Below are 25,756 nucleotides of genomic sequence, written 5' to 3' on the forward strand. Positions count from 1 at the left end.
CTAAGTGCAGTATACTTTGTTGCTTCGATGATCTTTCTATGCATGTACAGCGTTATTTTATTAGATAGAACCAATAATAACGTTCTAGCGCAAATATAATACAGGGAGACAAAAAAAAATCTAGCAGGTGTACGATAATTTCCGGCGTGAAGACTACTTTTGTGGAAACAATTATTTTGGCGTCCGAGCTTGTTTTGCTGATAGTAAATACCGCAAAGAGATGCATTCGATCAGAAAAGTTTATTTGAAAGAATATGATATATTCGCAGATTTTAAGACATAATGACACTTAGTTGTATGACCGCGTGGTCAGTGCTCGATACGCACGTGTTTGAATGTGTGCATACGCGTGTATGCGTGCGTTTATATATGCGTGCGCGCATTTGATTAACTTCGTGTTGCGTCATGCCTTGCAGCATGCTTAGTGCATATTGCTTTCGTTTTGTTGAATTGCTAGTGATAATACTAGTGTAATTGCTAGTGTAATTACTAGTGTAAAGTCGGAATGTACAAACAATATGTTGGTAACGAATAGCACAATACAAAAAGAATTCGTCATGTACCAAAATGTAATGGTAATATGTCATCATGGAGTTATGTCATTATGCTATATGCAATTGTCATTTAGCAAAAACGAATTGGCTGGCGGACATTCCCTTCCATATGTTTTATGTGTAGCATGCCCGATGCATATATATATATATATATATATATATATATATATATATATATATATATATATATATATATATATATATATATATATATATATATATATATATATATATATATATATATATATATATATACCACTCCAACGTGATACTGCGATAATGCTTTCAGAGTATTGTTTTCATTTCTACCGTTATATGAATGTATAGCATACTTTGAAGCGTAACTCTAATAACAAGACAACATAATTGCTATTTTATGAATAGTTTACTTTTTATGCAATTAATGTTTAAAAGCTATAAGTATAACAACATTGTTTTACAATGTGACAGTGAGGTAATAAATATGATGATACCAGAAAGTGTGTCGTCGTGAATCATTCGTTAACTTCTGTAAAGATCATCGGAGGGGGTAATCACGTGACAGATAAGATGGAGACGTCCATGCCGAGGCAGGCATTTTTCGTAGTTTTATACCCTTTATTACTTTTATTATTATTTTTTATGCCAAACTTTCCAGCCATATTAGGAAGAAAGTTACTGGCTTTTATATTCGCTCTATATCTCGATTTACTCGGTGCGAAATTTCTTAGCGGAATGACCTAATTAGGGCTCCACTAAGAGAATTTGCGGGGAGTAAAGTCAAGATATAAAGCGAATTTAAATACATAATAACGCTAATCACCATTTTACTGATATGTCTGGAAAGTGAGCGTCATTTACAAAATAAACAGAAGTAATAAAGGGTATAAAACGGCGAAAAATAACTGTCTCGGTATGGTTGCGCCATCTTGACTATCACGTAATTACCCCCTCTGATCATACGGAATCAAAAATATCGATGCGACTTGTTTAAAGGGACTGTCAACCAGATTGATGAAAAAAAATAAAAGTTCTAAAATTGCGGGTTTTTTACAATTATTAGTTTATATTGGTTAAACTATCACGACTGTTATGTTACATTACTTGAAAAAAGTGGTAAAGTTTTAATATTTTCAGTATATTCGGTAATACAATTTTACTGGGTATGTGTACCAGGTAACTACCAGTTAACTATAAATAACGCAAGAAGATTGATCATCATCGTCGCGTGGTAAACCCGGGAATTGTGCATTCGTAGTGAATTGTATATATTTAATATATAAAATTATCTATCTACTTGTGTTATTTATAGTGTGTATATCGCTATGCCACCTATTTTCGCGAAGTACTTTCGATTTCACATCGCGAAATTTGATTACCAAATATACTTTAAAATATGAACTTTTTCAAGTAATGTAATATACCAGTCGTGATATTTTAATCAATATTTTAATCAATGTAAACTAATAACTGAAGAAAATGCGGTATTTTAGAACTATTCTTTTTTCGTCAATCTGGTAGATTAATTAAAATTAATTAAAAATGGCCTTCAAGGTCGTCTGGATATATTTAAGAGCAAGCTTAATCAGATTTAGCAACTCTCGTTTGAAGCAAATCGAATGATACGTTGTATATGTATGATGTATTAAGTAGCCACTTAACGCGACATCTAAATCGATGAACTTGCTGAAATTGTACCTACTATTCAAACCAGCTAACTAATAAGGAACATGTTTTCTTCGGCCTAAGATTGTATGAATTTCTTAAAATATAAAACGGGGATTTCTATCCCCTTCAACTGATTTGAGAAAAGTACATCTTAACTTTTTATAAAGAATAACGGCTGTAATGTCGCGTAACTCCTGCTGTAGAGCTACGATAACTTTTAATAAAAGTGTCTAATTGTTGCGTGATTTATAACATCCTATAAATACATGTCCTCTTTGTTTTTATAATGTTTATCTTCTTACCATCCGCGAGTATTTATTATTTGTAATCTGTAGCATATAGTATTAGAGTATTTACATTGTTTGATACAGCGGTTAGTGTAGGTCGTTATCATATTACGAGCGTTTTTATCTGAACGGGGATTTTATTGGGTCGAATGTATCAACAATTTAAAGTCATCATGTTAGATACTAAGATATTCAGCGTACATATTTGTTCTGGATGCTTCTGAATGTGTTTAATTTTACATAAGATATTTTGTAAAAAGCATTGACATCTTCCGGGTTCAAAGTTGATTAAAGATGTATATACATAACACTGTATTTATAAACACAAACATGAAATTGAGCGTGTATAACTTCTCAATGTCTTTCCGGTATCCACTTTGAATACACTTAGCTTTATTATTCGATTAACGCTTTTATACGTCAAAGTTAGCAGTTTAATCCTACTTTAAAACTGTCATTGAGTGTTGCTCATTAAAAATGTAGCCCTATAACTCTGCGGTTGTTCACGTGGTGTCATCGTATTCATATGAAAGATACACTGACTTTACCAAAAAGAATCGATGAAATGATCCGTATACAAACTATGTTGAGGATATGAAATTATATAAACATCGAAACACAAGATTTTTCTACCAGCTACAAGTTACCAGTTAAGCACCATAGTTTTCTCTTACTTTCTTTTTTGATGTTTTTAAAGCAATGCTTAAACAAGTTATTTGAATCATGTAATATTATTTACAGGCTAGTCGTGGGGACAAATTGTCAGGTTATGGGGATTGGCGAATTATTTGACCATGAAACTATATGTAATAGGCACTCGCTCGCGTTATTGCATGTTTAATAACAATAGGTTATTACAAAGACCAAAAACAATTTAGCGACATACAAGTCAGAAACTGACAGTTAAAGTTTGAATGCAGGGTTAGTATGTTCATAATGATGAGAAAATAACTCTTGTTAAACAGTGTTTCAAAACATTTTACTGAATATATGTGAGAAAATGGCCATAGTAAAAACCGATCGCCTCCGCCGGACGTATTGTTAATAAACAACTCTTTACCTGTTGTTTGTACACGGTGCGCATTCTTTAAACTGTGTTGAAAATATTATGTTGAACAGTCTGTGAAATGTATACGTTTCTTATTATGTGCAATATATACGCAACGTATTATATGTATCATAAGCGTCAAATGGTTTGTGCAACATATATCTTTAACAGTCTGTGGAAAATAGATTGGCAGCAGTCTGATCAGCACATACGTTCAACAGTCTTCGAAGTATTTACGATTAATATTCAAATCCCTTGCATTTACATGGAGATATTTTGAACAAACTGAATATCGTGATAGATACCTTATGATATTCATAATCTGCTAAAAATAAATAATGTTCTGCTTTATTGACCTTTAAAAATATGTCTTGTTTTCCTTTTTTTACTCTTACCCGTTTGTTAGTTATTAAGTCATATCATATATGTTTTTGTGAGAATAAACCATTGATAAGGGGAAATAAAAAGTGATCTTAGAACAAATATACCAAAATATGTTTCATATTTAAAGCAGTAAAAATACAACATAAAATAACCATATATTCATGCATAGCATCGATCTAGCAACGGACATTATACTTTATATCTTAAATACGGTGTAACAGGCCATTTTTTCCCCCCTGGCCACTTTTTCCCCGGGGGAAAAAGTAGCCTAGGCCAATTCTTCCCCCCTAGTCCAATTCTCCCCCCCCTGATTTTTTTCATTTAATATATCTTTCCGTCTACATCTTTCGGCCAGTTTCCCCCCCCCCCCCCCGGCCAGTTTTTCCCCCCTACCTTGTTCAAGTAGTTTTAACAAAAGAATTTGATAGAGAGTTGCTTAAACTGCCTCCACACTCTTGTCTTTTATTTTTCTTATCTTTTACATTTATTCTTCACGTTTCGGCTATTTTCCCCCCTGGCCAGTTTTTCCCCCCTACCATGTAAAAGAAGTTTTAACAACAGAATTTGATTGAGAGTTGCTAAAACTGCCTCCACCCCCTTATTGTTTATTTTAATTATTTTTTACATGTATTATTCACATTTTAGCAAGTTTTTCCTCCTGGCCAGTTACCCCGCCCCCCTACCTTGTAAAAGTAGAATAAACAACAGAATTTGATGGAGAATTGCTTAAACTACCTCTACCCCCTTATTTGTTATTTTACTTCTGTTTTAAATGTATTCTTCACTTTTTGTCCAGTTTTACCCCCTGACCAGTTTTTCCCCACTACCATGAAAAAGTAGTTTTTACAAAAGAACTTGATGGAGTCAAGTTGCTAAAACTGCCTCCACCCCCTTATCGTTTATTTTACTTATCTTTTACATTTATTCTTCACTTTTCGACCAGTTTGTCCCCCCCTTGCAAGTTTTCCCCCCTACCTTGTAAAAGTAGTTTTAACAACAGAACTTGATGGAGAGTTGCTAAAACTGCCTCCACCCCCTTATCTTTTATTTTACTTATCTTTTACATTTATTCTTCACTTTTCGGCCAGTTTATCCCCCCTGGCAAGTTTCCCCCCCTTACATTGTAGAAGAAGTTTTAACAACAGAATTTGATGGAGAGTTGCTAAAACTGTCTCCACCCCCTTTTCTTTTATTTTACTTATCTTTTACATTTTTTCTTCACTTTTCGGCCAGTTTTTCACCCCTGGCAAGTTTTTTCCCCCTACCATGTAAAAGTAGTTTAACAACAGAATTTGATTGAGAGTTGCTAAAAAAAGTACTAAAGATATTTTAACCCGATTTGACATTTGACCTTGATTGCCCTTTTATTAAATTGATACTTGTATTATTCTATAAAGCACATCTGTACAGAGGGGGTGAATTGCTCAAGGGGAGAAAAATGGCAGACAGTCGCGATCATGTTAAAATAAATAATTAAGGTGGGGAAAGAATTGGGTGAATGGGACAAAAATGGCTGAGAGTCATGTAAAATAAATTCTGAAGAAGAGGGGGTGGGGGGGGGGGGGGGAATTGGCTGAGGGAGAAAAATTGGCCGAGAGTCATGTTGCAATAAATTCTAAAGTAGGGGGAGGGAATAGGCCGAGGGGAGAAAAAATGGCCAAGAGTCATGTTGCAATTAATTCTTTAAGTAGGGGGGAAAAATTGGCCAATGGGAGAAAAAATGGCCGAGAGTCATTTTGCAATAAATTCTTAAGTGGGGGGGGGGGGGGGACGGGAGAGATTGGCAGAGGGGAGTAACAATGGTCAAGAGTCATGTTAAAATAAATTCTAAAGTAGAGGGGACAATTGGTCGAGGGAAGAAAAAATGATCAAGAGGCATGTTGCAGTTGATTCTTTAAGCAGGGGGTGGGGAATCGGCAAAGGGGAGAAACAAATGTCAGAGAGTATTTTGCAATACATTTTTAAGTAGGGAGGGGAGAGATTGGCCGAGGGGAGAAAAAATGGTCAAGAGTCATGTTTAAATAAATTCTTAATTATGGGGGGGGGGGAATTGGCATAGGGGAGAAAAAATGGCCAAAAGTCATGTTGCAATTAATTTCTTAAATATGGGGAGGGGGGGGAATTGGCAGAGGGGAGAAAATTTGCCAAGAGTCATTTTAAAATTACTTCTTATGTAGGGCGTAAAATTGACCGAGGGGAGAAAAAATGGCCAAGAGTCATGTTGCAATTAATTCTTTAAGTAGGGGGGGGGGGGGGAATTTGGCCTAGGGAGGGGGGGGGAGAAAGAATGGCCGGGGGGAAAAATGGACCGCTACAACGGTCAATAATGCTTGTTTAACGCCCTTTGCTTGACACCGCTTATCAAAACATGTTTTTTCATATCAACGTCGATAATTACACAATTTTACATTAATGTTGAATGAGATTTTAATTATCCAAAGATGAAAAAACGACGGATACAGAAAATGTTCGTGCATACGTTGAAGTACGTTTGGACAAGATTAAATTGTACACGCCGAAAACTCACACATTACACAGCGCTACCGATGTCAGATTTCATGAATACTATCGAAATATACCATACTTTGAAACGTAATTTATAAAAATAATAGACCATCATTGTTTTAAATAAATGAGTTATGTTGTATTCTGCTACTAATAGTTCAAAGGTAAACATGCACAACCGGGTAACAATTTGTAGGTGATATGATTGAAATGATGATATGACTACGTGGAACGTCATCAACTATTCCTAAATTTCTCGGTGAACCAGGGTTGTGAGTTCTACTTGCTTAGATGAAAATGGCTTAAATCAAGGTTGTCAGAATACATTCAACAGCAAACTAAATGCGATAATCTAGCAACAATACTTTTCAGAAAAATCAATAACACTGCCTACCCGTGTTCCTGATCGCTTTGTCAAGTATTCACTTAACGCGAGATCACAATCAATAAACTGATTAAAAGTGTACACAACTTTTAAAACCAGCTCACTTAGTATGAACTGCGTTTCACCTGCCTATGGTTTATAAAATCTTGCCAGTGTTACACTATACACTGCTTTACAACACTTGAAAACAAGCTTCACATGATTGAGACACGTCAATTCATTTTCTAATTAAGATTAATTAGCACTAAATGTGTTGCGCAATGTATCAAGTGTCATACATTAATGCCCATTTCGTGATTGTAAGATGTATGTCCTGCTGATGCAACTAAAGTACACGTTTTCATATTTTAAAATAATGCTTGAATCCACCACAACATCAAGTGATAAAATTACATCAGAAATTCTATTAGAAATGAAAGATATGGAATGTTAATTAACAGTTAATTCTTAATAAAAATTCTTAACCAAATAAATACTCTTACTTTCACTTGCCTGCACATTTAATAGATCTACACAAAAATAATATATTTAGGTTAAACACCATAGCGTCACAACAGTTTAAGGGTAAACACATGTTATATTTGTGCGCACATAAATATGAACATAAAACTATTTACCGTTTACTGTAACGGTAGCAAGTATAAAAACACACGCACGTGTGTTACTCCACATTATTGTTCGTTCTTTACGCTCCAAAAGATTTAAACTGACTGAATAAGGAAGTAAACTCCGACCAACTAGCGCAGGTTCGCGGTCATATAAACGAAGTCGACATTTTAACTGCGTGTTTTAATGTGTTGATAGAAAAAACTAAGTCATGTTTAAATATTGCGGTAATGGATAAGCGAGACGTGTTCATAATCTATTATTCAGCCATAGCCATTGTACCCCCCAAAAATAAATCGTCTTCTATTTTTGTTCCGTAATATAATGATATAATTCTTCCTAGATGATGTTGTTACTATTTGGTAATTTCCCTAACACTATTTGGACGTCAGCGGCGACCTGCTGTTGGTTAATATATGTTTAAACAAGATATATTAGTCAAATACGATAGGTTGGAAGGCAGGTGACAAACTTATAGTCTAGTAATACCGCCCGCTAAACAAAGATGATTGGTCGGCAAAAAGGGTTAGGCGGTATACTGTATCAAGTCGTCCGGACGTATTTTGGTTTCTGGCACACGTCAGCGTTATGGTCTGGGGCCTATTTTAAAAAACCTAAAGGAGATTCACACTTTAAACTTCGCACATGTAAATACATGTAATTGCGGGAAAGTGCGAAATACAAGAGACATAACTATTGCCTTCATTTTTATAGTTATTGACCTTTGTTAATTTGTGTACCTTAATTATTAGTGTTCGGATTAAATCTTGAAAAATTGAAGAATTATCAACTTGTAACTTTATAAGTGGGTATATCACATTGAAATGGTGTAAAGTGCACGTGTAACCATTTAGGATCGACTTTCGTTTAGCGTGCGTCTTCCGTCTCGAGTCGTAAGTCGTTTCATTCAAACGAAATCTCCTGAACCGCTTGGCAGATTAAAAAAAATCTTCTTTTAAAAATGATTATTTTTTTAATCTCTTTTACAGATATTCTACTATTTTCTGTCCGCTGCATATGGGGATTGACAGAGCTGACTATAGGTAATAAAATATTCAAACTTAAAAAATATGTCTTTCTGCTACCGCATTAGACCTCATTGTGATATATGGTGTATAACATAACTTGGAAGTTGTATACTAAGTTTGTGCAAATCATGCCCTAAGGGCTAAAAAAGCAAGGCCCAATGTTTGGTGGTCTTATATCGATTGTGTTCAAACCATGCTCATTTGAATCAAAACTTTGACCAATGCTTAAAACATTGTCGTTGCATCAACTCCTAAATTAAATAGAAAATACTAATTTCATGCATAATAACCACAAGATGAGCGTTGTCGATCAATAAATAATGCATACGTATTAGTTGCTATATACATGCTATTCGATGTGATTACGATGTAATTTGGTCGAACATTGTTTGAAATAATTTTAAAGCAAACATAAAATTAACCTTTAACAGTAAATGTATTAACGTTAAATTTTTAAAATCGCCAGCAATACACAACATTAACCATTGCATAAGCACACTGCTTTTGTCACTGGTTATCACGTTTCCTTAAAATATCAACTGTACAAGGAAGTTAACGGTTCGCGAGATAGGGTTGTTCATGTAAAACGTGTATCATTGAGTTAACTTAAAGACACACAACTTGAAATGAAATACATGTTAATCAATACATAAAGGTGCAATTTGAAAATGTACAAAATTGTCATTAAATTTATAACCTAGTTAGTAAGTAATTTATTTATTTTTTTAATTTAAAACCGAAAGTAGGATTTCTATACGCGATTATTTTTAAGATTTAAAGCGCAAAAAGACGGATTTCTACCTTGTAACCACCAGGTATATTCTAATTGGCATATATAAAATTGAATCTATAGCCTAGTTAGCAAGTAATTTATTATTGTTCAACTGTAACGTTTTAAAAACCGAAAGTAGTATTTCTAGACGTATACGTCCATTCCGACAAACGCGATTATTTTAAAGTTTTAAAGAGCAAAAAAGACGGATTTCTACCTTGTAACCACCATATATATTCTAATTGGCATAGATAAAATATGTTTCTTATTTGTACCTAAATTTACTATGCCATGTACTTCATTTCAAGGTGAAGGGGCTTTAACATTCTAACAATTCAAATAATTGTGAAAGTGTCGGTAGCATAAACTTGGGATTGTCCATGTTTTTGCTGTCGGTGTCGTTATTTAAACTATTTTCTACAACGCTGAAGCAATATTCAAGCTATGTCACTAAGAGATAAAACTTGTAACTTAGTTTATTTGTACACACATTTATAAAATACAGATGAGAAACGGGTGTCAATACGCAGTTAGAAGTTATGTTAAACACAACATAACATAAGCAAGTGTCTTTCACATTAAATTAGTAATAAGAAACAAATGCCATCTTTTAAGAACGTACTCACATCAAAGTCGTTCCCAAAGAAGTAATAGCCACTGTATTTACAAATTAGCACTTATAGTTATGCAATGTGATTGTTACGTTTTCTTACATGAAATCCTGTTATAAGTACACACAGAACAAAATTAATTTATCTATACTGTCATTCTACAAAAATGGCTGATGCTATATTATTTAGCATGTAAAGTGATCTAGGAATTATATGGTCTAATTCTGAATAAAGTTTAAAATGACTAAACCCGCTTTTATACAAGAAATATAATATGCGCGATACCGTCACCTTAAGCAAGGGAATACTTGCGAGTAAATGTTCACTCAAGTACATGATTGACAAGTACTTCAAATATTTGTTTCTGATAAAATGTATTTCTATTTAAGATGCTAAAACAATGATATGTTTCTAAACTGTACACCATAGTTCTTGTTGTTGTTGCATTTGTTGTTAAAATGAAAAAACATGTCTTATTAATGTATTTTTCTATGAAGCAAGAATGCAACGCATAGTCAATTTGGCTTAACTATAGATAAATTAATATTTAAAAATTCACGCAAGCAACGCCGATACGCTTCAAATGTATTTTTCGGAGTATTTGAAAAAGAAGATGTACGTCACAAAGTTCTATTACATTTATCATTCAATCATGCATTTACTTAATTCTTTCCTAAACTCTGACGTGAGCATAATCTGCAGAGTCGCTTGGGGAAAATTTTATCTTCTTTCCATTGATAACTTCATAGTCATCTTTTAATCCATTCAGTCGTGCACAGGTTGTACTATCAGGATGCGGGATATGGCTATAGTCTCCGTCCCCGTCGTTCCTGCGCGCCACAGCAGTTGTATCGTAGTCGCTGCCTGCTTTTGAAATGTTATTCCCGAGTCTTCCTACATGAGCATCGTCTCCGGGAAGGTCTAGCTTGAGTTTGTTGTATACATTGTCTGGTTTCCTGCTATTAGATCCGCTTTGTAGGGCTTTGTTTGTGTAGACGAACTCATCTTTTACACTTTGATAATGTTCATCTATTTCATCGATTGAATTGTAATTATCGGTCTCAGTATTTCCTACGTTTGGTTGATCCGCTTTGTTCTTATGAGCTTCCCTTTCGTCCACTGATTGTGCGCATTTTTACATTATAAAATAGTTATGATTTTTTATTTCATCTTCATAAGATTCATTAGATTTGCTTGCACAGTCGCGTGATTCTGAATTAGTTGTGGCATTGTTCGATTCCAATCTGCAAGGCAATAGACATCTGAAAGAGGATCATCAAACAATTACGATCTTGTTATTATTTGCTTCTGTATATTTACAATAACCGAGATCGTAAAAATCGCTGCACAATTGATGAAGATATGGCTGTTCAAAGCGATGCACCCGTTTTGGGGTGATTTTGAGTTGCATACCTTGTTATATATATATATTTAATAGTGAATTTGTTTTTCATAAAATTAATTTTTCGTAATAATATGATTATTTATCATTCAAAATGATGTTTTCACTAATTAATATCATAGCCACACGCAAACCACCTGTGGGATGAATATGCGTATATAATAATCAATGCAAAAATCAAATCACCGTACCTCCTTTTTAGTACAATAACAATCACGGCTCCACCTACTGCGAATAGAACCGCAACTGACACACCGACACCAACACCAACACCTGAGTAATATGTTCAGTTAATACAATGCTGATTAAGCTATCAACATTTGTATTATAAACCCGGCGTGTTACGCTGCCAAGATATTTTTTTTTCAAATCGGAATTTCAAAAGTAATGTTGGCAATTGTAATTGTGGCATTCACAGCAAAACATGGATACACTACTTACTATTCGAATCAACGTTGGTCGAACTTTGATCCTCAACATGGTTGGCGTAGGTGCTGTGCGTTGAATCTTGTGTCTTTAATATCGTTGTCGTAGAAAGTGGTGTAGCATTCGCTGTAAAAGGTTATATAACGTGATGACACGTCACAACATATAGTCCCAATTGACACAGTATAAATGTAGACCAGTTATAAATCAATGTTGCCACGATATATAGCTTTAATGTTTATTTAAATATAAAAATGTATTACCCGGTAATTAACCAAACTTTTATGTTATCAATATAATCACTGTAACCCATTAACGATTGTTGACGGTATATCAACCACGCATGATTTCGATTGTGTTTAAAAAAATGAACTGCACGTTGACATTTTTATGAACTATCCGAGTCTACGAAGCAGAATTATAATTTTAGTATTAATTTTATTCCTCCCAAAAATTATTTATTCCACTGTGATAAGCAATATTATCTGAATTCGAAAATATGGGCAAAATAAACAACGAACTCATAATCATAACAATACAGACAGCTTGTGTTTGCTGAAATGATTATTATGACATCTAGTTTACAGAGAGTTAAACTATAACTTTATGAAAATATAGTGTCACTATAATGATTCGCGTTTCGTCAGTAATCTGTGTTGTATTATCGCTGAATTTTCAAATACGGTTTCATGTATGTTATATTTTATTTATATCTGTATTATTATATTATTTGTATTTTATGTGATATGTACATGCTTCAGATCATTTGATATTTCGCGTCCGACTTGTATTAACGTGTACATGAGGCTCTCATTCACGCAAAGACACTCAATGGTAGTGACTGTCATTAAGTGTATCAGTAAAGTACGTACATTTATTTTTAAATACTTTAGTCTTAACATGTATAATCAACAAATATATATGAATGAATCGCATTTTGCTGAACATCAAAGGTTCACGTAGTCATCGGTGCTGTGCGTTTGCTTGTGTGTTCAATGTGTCTATTCTTATTTGAACAATAACATCTGTTGTAAACAAAAATTGCATTTGCTTAAAAATAGTTACCTTCGACACAAATAGCTTGTTTAACATCCAAGAATGACAGGTGAATTGTTTTATCATTATCTGTAATCCATGCATATCCCTCCTCTGGTATCGATGTACCATTGCCTACAAAACATTATAATCACATTTTCTTAGCATTCATGTCAAAGACAAAACTATAGCCCCGATGATATATGGCGGTCTTTGTTAATCTTAACCGTGGTTATGTATAAGACATATGATGATCAATAAGTGTTGATTCAAAGAAAAAAATTCACATTGTAAATAATTGTAAATATTGTTCGTTTGAGATAATCTAAATTTAATGTAAGTAATTGTTCCTTCCAGATGAGTATACCATAAAGGCAAAGTCATCTTATTTCACAACACAACATGCTCGCATAGATTTTATAATATCGCAACACACCGCGATATCAATGGTTATATCATCTATGAAGTTGTATACTAATTTGTGTTAGTAATTAATACACAATTGGTATATCAAAGGTATACAACAATTTAGTTTAAGATTCACACCACAAAAAAAAAATAATTCACAGAGTACATTGTTACAGCAGAACATGCTATAATTTCATGTTAAAGCGATACTTAAGTTTGAAATTGCACATAAGCTGTTTGAGACACACACCCGAAGTTAACATGCTTACGTGTTTTTTTAGCTCACCTGATTGCTCAGGTGAGCTTTTGGGATCGGTCTTTGTCCGTCGTCCGTCCGTCCGTCCAAATTTGGTTGTTAACACTCTAGAGGCCACGTTTCTTGTGCGATCTTCATGAAACTTGGTCAGAAGATTTGTCCAAATGATATCTCGATCAAGTTCGAAACTGGGTCATGCTGGGTCAAAAACTAGGTCACTAGGTAAAAAAAAGAAAAACCTTGTAAACACTGCAGAAGTCACATTTTATGCCCAATCTTCATGTAACTTTGTCAAAATCTTTGTCTTGATGATATGTTGGTTGAGTTAAAAAGTTGTTTCGATCCGTTGAAAACATGGCCGCCAGTGGGCGGGGCAGTTTTCCTTATTTGGCTATAAAGAAACCTTGTAAACACTCTAGAAGTCACAATTATTGACCAATCATCATGAAACTTGGTCAAAACATTGGTTTTATAGATATCTTGGACGAATTTGAAAATAATCCAGATTGGTGAAAAAACATTGCCACCAAGGGGCGGGATAGTTATCGCTCTATGTAAATAGTGAAAATGTACCGGTATATGTATACATGTCAACACTCCAGAAGTCACATTTTTGGTCCAATCTTCATGAAATTTGGTCGAAAGATTTGTTTCCTAGATACGAGAGTTGAGTTCGAAAATAGTTCTGGTACGTTGAAAACCATGGCTGCCAGGGGGGGGGGCGCATTTTTTTATATTTATACAGTAAAAAAGCTTGTGAACACTCTAGAAGTAACATTATTTGCCCAATCATCATAAAACTTGGTGAAAAGATTGGTTTTATTTATATCTCAGATGAGTTTGAAAATGGTCCTGATCGGTCAAAAAGCATGGCCGTCAGGGGGGGGGGGGCAGTTTTCCTTATATGACTATAGAGAAACCTTGTGAACACTCTAGAAGTCATATTGTTTGCTTAATCATTGTGAAACTTAGTCAATGCATTGGTTTAATTAGTATCTCGGATACGTTGGAAAATGGCTCAGATCGGTGAAAAAAAACACTCTTTTTAGCTCGCCTGATTGCTCATGTGAGGTTTTAGGGTTGGTCTTTGTCCGCCGTCCGTCCATCCGTCCACATTTGGTTTGTAAACACTCTAGCATTCACATTTCTCAAGCATTCTTTATCAAAGTTGCTGAGCAGCTTTATGGCCACTAGATAGTAGTCAAGTTTGATAACGAGCAAAATCGCATAATACATGACAAAATTATTGCCCTTAGATTGTCAAAATTTTCATTATATTATACAAAATACCTGAAAACACTAGACGTCACGATTTTGTTTCAGATTTTATGAATCTTGGTCATAATGGTCATGAGGGTCAAAATATAAGTCACCAAATCAAATCTTACGAAAACCTCATAAACACTCCATACGCCAGAGTTTTGGCCCAATAATGATTAAACTTCAACAGGATGTTTGTCTGCACAATACCTAGGTTCAGTTTGACGTTTGGTAAAGATTGAATGAACCGACTCATCTTAGGTGAGCGAGCTAGGGCCATTTTGGCCCTCTTGTTTTGTTTTTGTGCGTTTGTTCTTAAATTACACTTCTGAAATAACAAATTTAATAGTACTCACATATTGTCGATTTCTTAACTAAAGTGTGGGCTCGTATTACTCCTGTCCAGTACGGCTGACTTTCCGGTAACCCAAATCCAGCATTCATTATGCTGCATTGTGACGCTGGGTACATGTTGTTTTTCAAACAATGAGGAATGCCAGTTCGCCATGTTTTTTCTGATCTGTCGATGACACTCGCCTTTGCTGTTGAATCTATGGAAAAAAGTAATTTGTCAGTACATTGCCAGGAAACATCTTTTCACAAGTCATTCAATCCTGGATAAACATGATAATAGCTTTTTGTTTGAATGCTGTTTATAATGTTAGTCTGTATCTAAGACAGGTAAAACACCCTTAATCGTTATGTAGTTATTTAATCTTGTTGGTTTATAGATTCCTTTATATAATTTTAATATAATTGAATTGTTCTACAAGTAAGTATAAATTAAAACATATGTTATGTTGATACCTTAAAATATTATAGGTTTGTAGCGACTTTAATTTATGATGTTACCATTTGATTTATTGTTGTAAATATTGTATATATTATAGCAATACATTGATTAGTCTAATATCGGTCACAGTCACATTTAGTTTATGTACCTGTATAGTTTTGTTTGCTGCACATGACTTTTCTTTGAGTGTCTTCGCATCGACTCCAATGAAATGTCGGGTAATAGTATGTCAGACAATCAATTGTCGATAGGCCCAAATTGTCGATAGACCCAAGTTCTTTTACTGCGGTGACTTTCAAGAATAAAATGCAAATATGTTGGGGTCATTTTTTATATAAAGTATGTTAAATAATAATATTTCTGCCCTGGTTTGCTATTTAAACATGTGTAGTACATGAAATAAATTTATGCACAAGAAAATTCGTTCATTTGAAATCGCTCTTCAAATTGATGTTGTTTATGGGTGAACCATTCCTTGTGGTATGGTAGAAAAAACAATAAGGAATGATAATTACCAGAAAAGGAGTACACTTATTTAAAGTCATCACATACTGTTTTATGCAAAGAGAAGTAATTGCTAAATAAGGAATATATATTCACAATTTATATTTGTCCTCAGTGGGTATCCTTGACCTTACCTCTGTGTTTATGCGTCTTGCATTTTGACTCATCTCAAGTTGATTGAGAGAAACAGCGATTAGTTCCATGGCTGCTGATATCGTTATTGGAGATACAACTCAGGACATGTAAAATGGTATGTTCATGTATAAAAGGATCATAACTTCATTATTTACAAATGGTTTGCTTCGCAATTTAACGTGCACCGTCCCCTTAGTGTTCATACGTTCAAGTAAAAAAGAGACATTACTCCGTTATTTGCGAATTAAGTGCGAATCCTCTTTTACATATATACATTAATACCAAGTTTCAATGATATCAGTTTGAGCAGTTTTGAGAAAAGGATCCGGACGAAACAGACGGACATTTCAAAAACAATATCTCCGCATGTGGCGGGGCATAATTCGTATATAAAAAATTGCATACATTTTGCGTGTTTAACTAGTTATAAGACCACTGTTATTTTACCAGTTGTCTGAGTGTATATTGGCCAACAGTCGGTACAAAACGTGTTGGTCATTCCAAAGCACTGCTTCAAGAGTATGTCTACTGATCGAAGTACACACCGACACTGAAACTGTTCCAATTAATAATGCAATATAATATTTTCCATATTCAACGAAGGTTTTAAAACGGTACCTCTGAAAAAGGTAATGAATTCGGATTTTTTTAACATATCTCATGGTGTAAGGTGTGTATTCGTGGTTAACTAAATATTATACCAAGGATCCGTCTACAAATGTTGTTCAAATAATGCCAAACACGAATGATTTTATATTATCTTAATTCGTTTTTAAAACATTGCTCAAATGAGCGATCAAGTCATATCTTGCCCCGCTTTTTTTACATATTTATTTACCCTTTTTGAAACTTATATGATTGATTATTATCGGACTTCTGCATGGTTGTTTACGCGGATTTATTGTACGTGTGCAACACTGTTTTAAACATATAACGGCGCTGTTTTAACAAACTAACTATTTCTGGCCTTAACTGGTTGAAATATGTTAGTAACTTGAAACCAATTTACGTTGTTACAGACTTTGGTACCATTTAATTGAAATTATGGAGTTAGTATTTACAGAGGTTGTCGCAAATGTTGACTTTATTTTATGTTACAAACACTGCATACAACGGTTTATAATGGGTTTGGTTCTAGAGTGCCTGTCGATGATACTTTTATAAGTTTACTTCAATGGGTACATTGCAATGCCTTACAATAAGAGCTCTCATTAGTATATATGAACAAGTATTGATAGTATTCATTCTTTTAAATTTTGAAAACAGTATTGCAAGACATGTAGGGCAAAGTGTGCTACGCGGAAAACAATACGAACTCATTTCATGAGACCAAGATATCTTACATTTATTGAGACCGATGTATAACCAGTCATATAATGCTATACCTGTTATGACTGAATAGCATAATGATTTCCTAAATAAACGTTTTACGTGCTCAATGTTTCTTAATGCAACACATGTAAGTTTTTCGGCAATAATTTGTATTAAGTGATATCAAAATAAAATGCTAAGCACACGTGACCTGAGCGCTCGATGCCATTGCAATAGTTCCGAAAAGGCCGCCACCACACACGTTATGGCAGTAACCGATGCTTTGCACTGTAAATATTTGCTCTTTCGTCAACTTCGCACAGCCTGAAGCAAATTCCAAGTACAGACAATAATTCTATACCTTTCATTATGCTTTCCGAATTGGCAATATTATTGTATAACTAAATCATGTGTCTTCAACTCTTGACTTTTATTATACACTATTCTCCAATATTAGACCAAGATATGATGCTTATTTTTAAAAATATAACAGTTAAAGTGACTATACTATGTCTGTCGGATATATGCGATGTTTGCTTAGTACATGCTTCATGTACAATATTCAATTTCTCATGCATCCACAATTTCTTGCTAACTTTGTTGATTGTATAACCTTTAGTTTATAATGCTTATTATTTTATAACAATATCGTTATATACTGCATTTATATCAAATGACATTAAATAAACTTTGGTTTGTAATCGGATGAAACGCATTAAATTTATTTAAATATAAAGAAACAAGAAAAACTATGCACACTTTACCTAAGAGCAAAAAAGGAACCTTTGTGGAGATATAACCAACCCATGCTTCAGATCTGCTTGGTAACATTTGTATCGATTCTTTAATTTCAAAACGGTTGTTCTGATAATCAAGCTCCGGTTCTGCCATATTACATTTTACATCGTGCCAGTGGGTAAGTGTGTTGCTTAAAAAGTATTCACCTTAAACAAAACAAACACATTCGATTAATAAACAAGCGCCATGACTATTTTAGAAAATAAAGTTTCGGGCACATTACGTTGAGACAAAAAATGTAAGGAACACCTTGATTTTGAGCCTTAATTAATGTTTCAAAATTTGTGGAATATGGTTCTTGCCAGTGGCATTTTACCAGAAACTTTGCTTGTTAATCCTAACAGGAAACAATTGACTCTTAAAGAAATGCTATTATGTGCCCATGAATAATACAGGAATTTCGGACAGTGGTCCTCGCGGATATTTGCTCATACGCTATGTTTGACACTGGCTGACATTGGTTCCTACGCTTTTTTGACCTCCAGGACAATTGTTCCTATTTTTGTTTACAATTCCGATTAATGTTTGTTTTTAATTAGCACGGACATTTGTTCATACATATTTATGGCAGCCTTATCAGAATAAGTAATCTTTACGTATACAAGAGGATGTATTTGAAGGGTGAAGACCTTTGCAAAGAAATCTCCTGTTCTTATCTTATCTTCAAAACATAAATAACATGAACACATCTGATATCAAAACTTTGAGCACAAACAACCACTTACGCTAGGTTTAAACGTAGACAACATTTTGAAACTAATTTAAATAATATTTTGATTATTGCTTGATTAAGAGGTCACGACAAATTAAAAATAATTAATAAATCAAATATTAATTATATTTGACACTTCGTTATTGTTTTTCTAAGTTTAATATATATATATATATATATATATATATATATATATATATATATATATATATATATATATATATATATATATATATAGAATTCAATAATAATTGACTATTTTGTATACATAATTTCTTAAGCAACCCTCGCTGTGTTAGCCTTTCTGAAACGAGACAGATGAAAACTTTGTATTGTTAAAAACAATACCCAAAATACAGGTAAAATTAATTGAATCTAACCTTGGGTTGTAATATCAAAATTATTTTCAAGTTAAAAAATATGTACCCATATGTCAGTCAATATGAAGCATTTATTTTCGATAATATTGTTTATTTTTGTCGATAAACTACTCTTCCATCAACACAGTTTTTACTCACTGGCATTTTAATGATAAAAGTCAACCATGTACTGGCTCCTGTTCTACTCATCAAAGTTGTTTTATAAATTAAAATCATCATGTTTATTTTCCTTTAGTTTTGTTTGCTTTCATCGCGAGCTTCCTTTTGCATATTTAAACAGTTGGTGTAAGCAGGCAATTCTTTGTGGATAAACATTATTTGATCAATATCAAACAAATGACCATATAAATGCTGCGTCAATTTCCAAAGAAAAGTACAAGTAAAATGCACCATAATTGCAAGATTTATTACTCTTAAGGTCAGTAACAGTTGCAGTTCTCTCAATCCGTCAATTATTCATTCAACAGTATTAAGGGCATCCTCAGTGCAATCTCTATTTAGCAATATACACTGGACCCCCATTTAATGTCCCTCGCCGAAGACAAGTTAGTTTGTGTAAGTAAGTAACAACAGTGTTAAACAATAACTGTGTGCTCATCATTTTAGGAATCCCATTGTTAACCATCATTTGGTGTATATTCACACCTCAACCATTCTCAACGTGTAAACGCTTAAGGCCATCATACTCTGAGAACAACAATGCACAAAAATATCATTTACATTTTATTCTCTTTCAAAATGTATCTTACAACCAAACATCTTGAGTAACTTCCACCTCAAAGTATCCAGGAATACCTTTCCTCCTACTCGCTCATGTTTACTCCGTCACGAACCCAATGGCCCTCCTCTTTCACATAAAACATGTTTGCCAGCGGACATTTCTTGGCAACATGATTGTTTATGGGCGCTGCCATGTTCGCAAAATGGGCAGCGTCCAGAGCAGCCACTCGAAATTCCCACCGCCTGCAACACCCTGCCACCACAGCGTGAGACACGCTCCGATCTCGAATCCTCCTACATAACTTGACAATGTTCCAGCCGATCCTCTACGGTCTCTCCGTTGTTGAGATATCATTACACCCCTCCCCCAAACACACAACCAAAATGTCCGGTGCCAACTGAAGCAATTCTTGCAGTATTTCTTCTCTGAGACGCAAAACGTGCATCCCTTACTTCCCGAAAAAAACGATAACACCCGGGCACATACAATCAGATATTAGTAAAAGTTAGTGGGCCAGTGATCTCACTAGGAGTTTAAAACAGGATTCCTAGAACTCCTTACTTGGAAAAGGTGAGAGTCAAAAATGGAACAGTAGGAGTTTCATTGATATTGCACAGATCTTCAAATTTGACAGCAAACACATTTAATTGAGAATGAATATAAAATAATACATAATATTATTGTTCGTTTCATAATTAAAAACCCATATCAGACTATTCCTAACTTGACTGTCCAGTTTTTATCTGTGGTCATGATTCAATTGAAGAAATGTACATTTTAACTCCGATAAAACACTAATAGCAGGGTCAAAACCAAAAGTCCGCGTTATAAACGAACTATATTTAAAGTAAGTTCAAGGATCTTATTGTGTTGTCATGGTGTCATTTGCAAAAACATGTATATAAACTCTACTGTGTTCATAACCCGATAACAAAAACAACAACAAAAAACTGACTTACAGCATTGAAGTGTTCATGAAAGTGCTTAATATAATAGCATACACACTCCACCCAACACACACACAATTACAGTATTTTCTCTTCTTTTTAAAAAATATTTATTATTCAATTTCTTTTCTTAACAAAACATGTACAATTACCTTGCAATCATATTGAAACAGCAGTAACACCAGTTAAATACACAAGTCAAGTGATACATTTTTGCTGTGGGGCAGTCATATAATCAATGTGAATCACTTAACAGCTTTAATAGTTAAATTATTTTTTTTAGTTTTAATTCGCATTACGGTTAAGATGAAGTTAGCATAGGTTTACACAAATGTTTGTTATAACAGTAAGAATAATAATAATAAAAATAACAACAATAATAATAATAATAATAATCATCATAATATAAATACTTATTATTATGACACAATTTGAAGTGACAAAGAGCATCAGGGTATGACATGATTTTTGCGATCATTAATCAACCACATATTTAAACAGTATTATAGCGTTGGTTGCACTGAAAACAATTTTGAATTATAATTTTGCACACGCGCATCAACTTATAAAAGAGTGTACTGTGTTTCAAAGTTCACTCTTTCGAAAAGCTAACGTAACAAATATATATATATATATATATATATATATATATATATATATTTATATATATATATATATAGGATCTAGCACGAGTTGTCATATCATACCATATTTTATTAAACGAGTTCAGGAATGTTGTTAGTAAGCGAGCCTTTGGCGAGTTTACTAACGAATTTCCTGGACAAGTTTAATAAAATATGATATGATATGACAACGAGTATCAGATCTTTTTTATCACATGCTTTCAAATCAGCATAAATAACTATTTACGCAAACATAATGATAAATCCAGAATGTTGTTTACATTTCGTGACGTCATTTGACGTTGCAACGTCATTTCAACAAAATAACAAAATTCGATTGGTCAATAAACGAAAACTAAGCCAATGAAAACGCTTACAAATGTTGTATTACACATGTGAAAAAAAAATATGTAAGAGTTATAGAACATGGGAAACAGGGTATGGCATGTGATAAATTTATGTGCTACTTATTGTATATAATAGTAAATACGTCACGCAATTAATAACACAAAAAATAATCTTAACGACAGGTGGCTACAAAACTGCGGTATTAGAACACGAGTCTTTACCACCTCGTTTGAGACCGTGTGTAGTTAAAATTTGACATCGAACGGGTGCAGAATCAACGGGGTTTTCAGGGGTTTACAAACTTCCCACACGGGCTGAACAGAATGTAATCACATCGTGAAGAACTTTATTTTTTTGCAAATACAGTTTTGTAATTCCAGTTATTGAAATAAGTTTGCAAAACTCTTTAGTGCATAAAATAATATTTTCTTGCAGTATGTACCAATGCCTTATGGTATACGAATAAATTATTGTTCGTGTATTGATAGTTATTACATAGTTAAAACATAAGACATAGTGTAAATTAAGTTTATGCATTTACATGTCTGTGTAAATTGATTTTATCCTATATAACGAAATAAATACACACTTTGAAAAAGGGAAAATCAACATAACCGGACTGATCGATAATAAAGATCATCCAATTTATCTTAAAATAACACTTCAAAAATACATACATTAGGAATGCCGCTCCCCCTTTCCAAATTAACCACATAACTGTCCCCGAGAAAAGCTATTACGATGGTCTAATTTGTCATTTCTAGTACTAGATTATATATAGTAGATGAGATTCTGGATTAAATTCAATGCATGTACAGTTAAGTCCGGTAATCTTGCGCGTCCGGTAATCTTGCGCACTCCGCAGTTTCGACGACAATTTTTTTTAGTGATGAAAGATGGAATTTCACATTTTTAAGAATTAACGGATTAATAAGGTACGTATTCCATGCAAAATAAAATTCGATCATTACATTTTAACACCGGTTGCGTCATCCCTATACATTGTACAAGTATTGTAAACACTGACCTACTTACGATCAATTCGAAATTAATCACAAATTCTCTACTGTCTTTAGTTTAGCGTCTTCATACTTTAAAAATTCATTAATCCAACGTGTTATTAAGCATTCCATTGCACAATATCCGATCAGTTATGGTATTTTTTGGCCATTGAAAAAAACCGCATCAGACGACATTGTCATCATTTTCCGCTATTCTGTCAAACCACATATGGTATGATCTCCGCATGCGCAATGGCCTAGTTTTGATATTTTCTGTAAACTATGGAAGCATGATCAAGGTTAAATTAAACATGTTATGCATTTACATTTTTTTTCACGCTAGAAAACAATCATTTTATATTTTTATTGTTTCATTTGCTACAGCAACAGAATGCCACAACCATCATCATCAAAACTGCACTAGAAATCCACATTACATTTGAAATGTTTTACAAAATGTTTTTCAAATAATTTTCTGGAATGTTTTGTCACTAATTTGACACCATATGTCTACACATTTGCCTAAATGAGGTCATTACACCAAGTACGCAAGATTACTGGACACTGATAGTTTGAACATGAGGTGAGTCACGTTGTTTTGAAATCAAATCGGAGAGTTCTTCACTGATTTAATCAGGTATTTTTGTGTTAATAAGTACATGAACTTCTTTTCAAAATAAATTTAGATATTATGATGCCAATTTATAAAAGAACATGTTTTTAAACCAATTGACCCTTAACTGCGAAAGATTACCGGACAACATCGTATATATTCAAAGTTAACAACTGTGGGAAAAATCTCGCGACAAACATTCGCGTGACGTCATATCTTCGAATTTTATTTTGACTGCGACACCAAATGATTCAATGTATACGTCAGTGTATTCAAAATCGTTGAAAACGATGGATCAAATCCATGCTCCCTTTATGTTCATAATAAAGTACACTGGCTGAATATGAGTCATGACTTTATCCTGTCTGTTGTAAAATTCCATGTCTTAAACACTGCCTGTCTTACACCGTGGACTTGGAATCAAGTTTCGAAATGTAGAAAACTTCTGACTATTTAGGACTGCCATGTTGAAGTCCCCCAGCATAAATACCCTATCAGTGTCCAGAATTACCCATGCAGTGACCTCAAACCTCATTAAAAGGTAGAGGACCATGCAAGGTATTAGAAACTGAAACCAAAGTTTGACATTGAGAAAATATTTTATTAGCCTCTGTGACCTTGAACTTGACCGCAGTGACCTCAAACCTCATCAAAGGGTAGAGGTCCATGCAAGGTACATACATGCCAAATATGTAAGAGATCGGTTAAATATTGAAGGCGCTATGATAAACTGTATCAAAAGAGTGACGGAAGGAAGGATGTAAGAAAGGACAATAGCCTCGGTTACCTTGATCTTGACTTCAGTGACCTCAAACCTCATCAAAAGGTAGAGATCCATGCAAGGTACTTACATGCCAAATATGTAAGATATCGGTAAAATATTTAAGGCGCTATGAGAAACTGTAACGAAAGAGCGACTGAAGGAAGGAAGTAAGGAAGAACAAACTGGCAACTAAATACTCCATCGAAAATTTTCCGGGAGCATAAAAATAACGGTTTCAACTAAACTTTAATTGTAAACCGATGAGATATCATGTGATTTTTTCTTTTCGAATATTGGAAAAAAAGAAACGCGTTTGTTAGTTGATAAGTTAGTTATTCAGTTACTAAGTTTGTTTAACGTTAATTAATTATTGTAAATTATTGTGTTGTGTCAATACTAAATTGGATTAAACGAATTTACCAACCTCTCTTCCGTTTCCCCCATCAACGTTCCCATCCAGATTCAGAAGCAAGATCTGCAACCAGCGGAAAGACAGTTTGATTGCGGTATGTACCCATTAATGTCTAGCGTCCCATATTTGGGACACCTAGGAAATCTGGTCAGTGTTAATTATTTCAGTAATAAGTATACAGTTATCTCTGTTTTGTGGCTGTGCTATCAGTCCTATGTATTAGGTAACACCAATTAGAAATGAAACAGAAAGATATTTCGTGCATTCATAAGGCTGCATTTAACGACAAGGGGCAAATTTTTCTTGGACTGACAATTTCTAAAAAAAGGTATGTATTTATTTATGCTAAATTATACAATTGTTATAATAAAGTCAAAATTTTAGATTTGTTAAATTGAAATATGTGTTTTTATTATATACACTCATGGAAATATAAATATTTTCTTATTTTCCCTTGACTTTTTACTTATCAATATCATGTCCCAAATATGGGACGCTAAGCACATATGTGTAAAAATGTAGATTTAGTATAGTCTGTAAAAATAACAAATAATACTATTTTACAACTACATTTATATAAATTTATGTTAACAGGCTCACTCTAAATGATGTGTTGCATCTTCTTGAAGATGATGCAGACTTTCAAGAAGCTGATGTGTTCATGACTGGACCAGAAGATGCTACAAAAAGTGATGACGATAGCGTAGATGAAGACCTCGGGGCAATATAAACAAGTTGACAGGGAACCAACTTCTTGATGATGGTCAGGTCCTGATTGTGGAATGGAATGACAACAACCTAGTATATATGGGCACGAACTGCCACAAAATCATTCAAGTAATCAGGTTCCAGCGTTGGTCAACACGTGAAAGAATGATTATTGAAGTGCAACAGTCAAACGTTATTGCGGAATACAACAGATGTATTGGAGGTGTTGATCGTATGGATCAAAATATCAACACCTACAGAATTGTTATTCGGATAAACAAATGGTGGTGGGCACTGTTTGCGTTTAACCCGGACATGGTTGTTCAAAATGCATGGGTCCTGTACAGGTTATCCGCTAAATATCAGAACCAAC

At 33.9% G+C, this 25,756-nt stretch overlaps 1 protein-coding gene across 1 annotated transcript; it reads right to left on the reverse strand.

Moving 5' to 3' along the window:
* Positions 1–10,400: 10,400 nt before the first annotated feature.
* LOC127838908 (uncharacterized) lies at positions 10,401–16,885 on the reverse strand. Its single transcript, XM_052366998.1, has 7 exons — positions 16,494–16,885; positions 15,556–15,699; positions 14,971–15,165; positions 12,721–12,825; positions 11,671–11,781; positions 11,421–11,502; positions 10,401–11,089 (listed from the first exon to the last, which is right to left on the reverse strand). Exons 1-7 carry the CDS (start codon positions 16,543–16,545, stop codon positions 10,963–10,965), a joined length of 816 nt encoding a protein of 271 aa, XP_052222958.1. The 5' UTR covers positions 16,546–16,885; the 3' UTR covers positions 10,401–10,962.
* Between the last annotated feature and the right edge of the window lie 8,871 nt (positions 16,886–25,756).

Source organism: Dreissena polymorpha, chromosome 7 (genome assembly GCF_020536995.1).
Source record: "Dreissena polymorpha isolate Duluth1 chromosome 7, UMN_Dpol_1.0, whole genome shotgun sequence".
NCBI classification, from domain to species: domain Eukaryota; kingdom Metazoa; phylum Mollusca; class Bivalvia; order Myida; family Dreissenidae; genus Dreissena; species Dreissena polymorpha.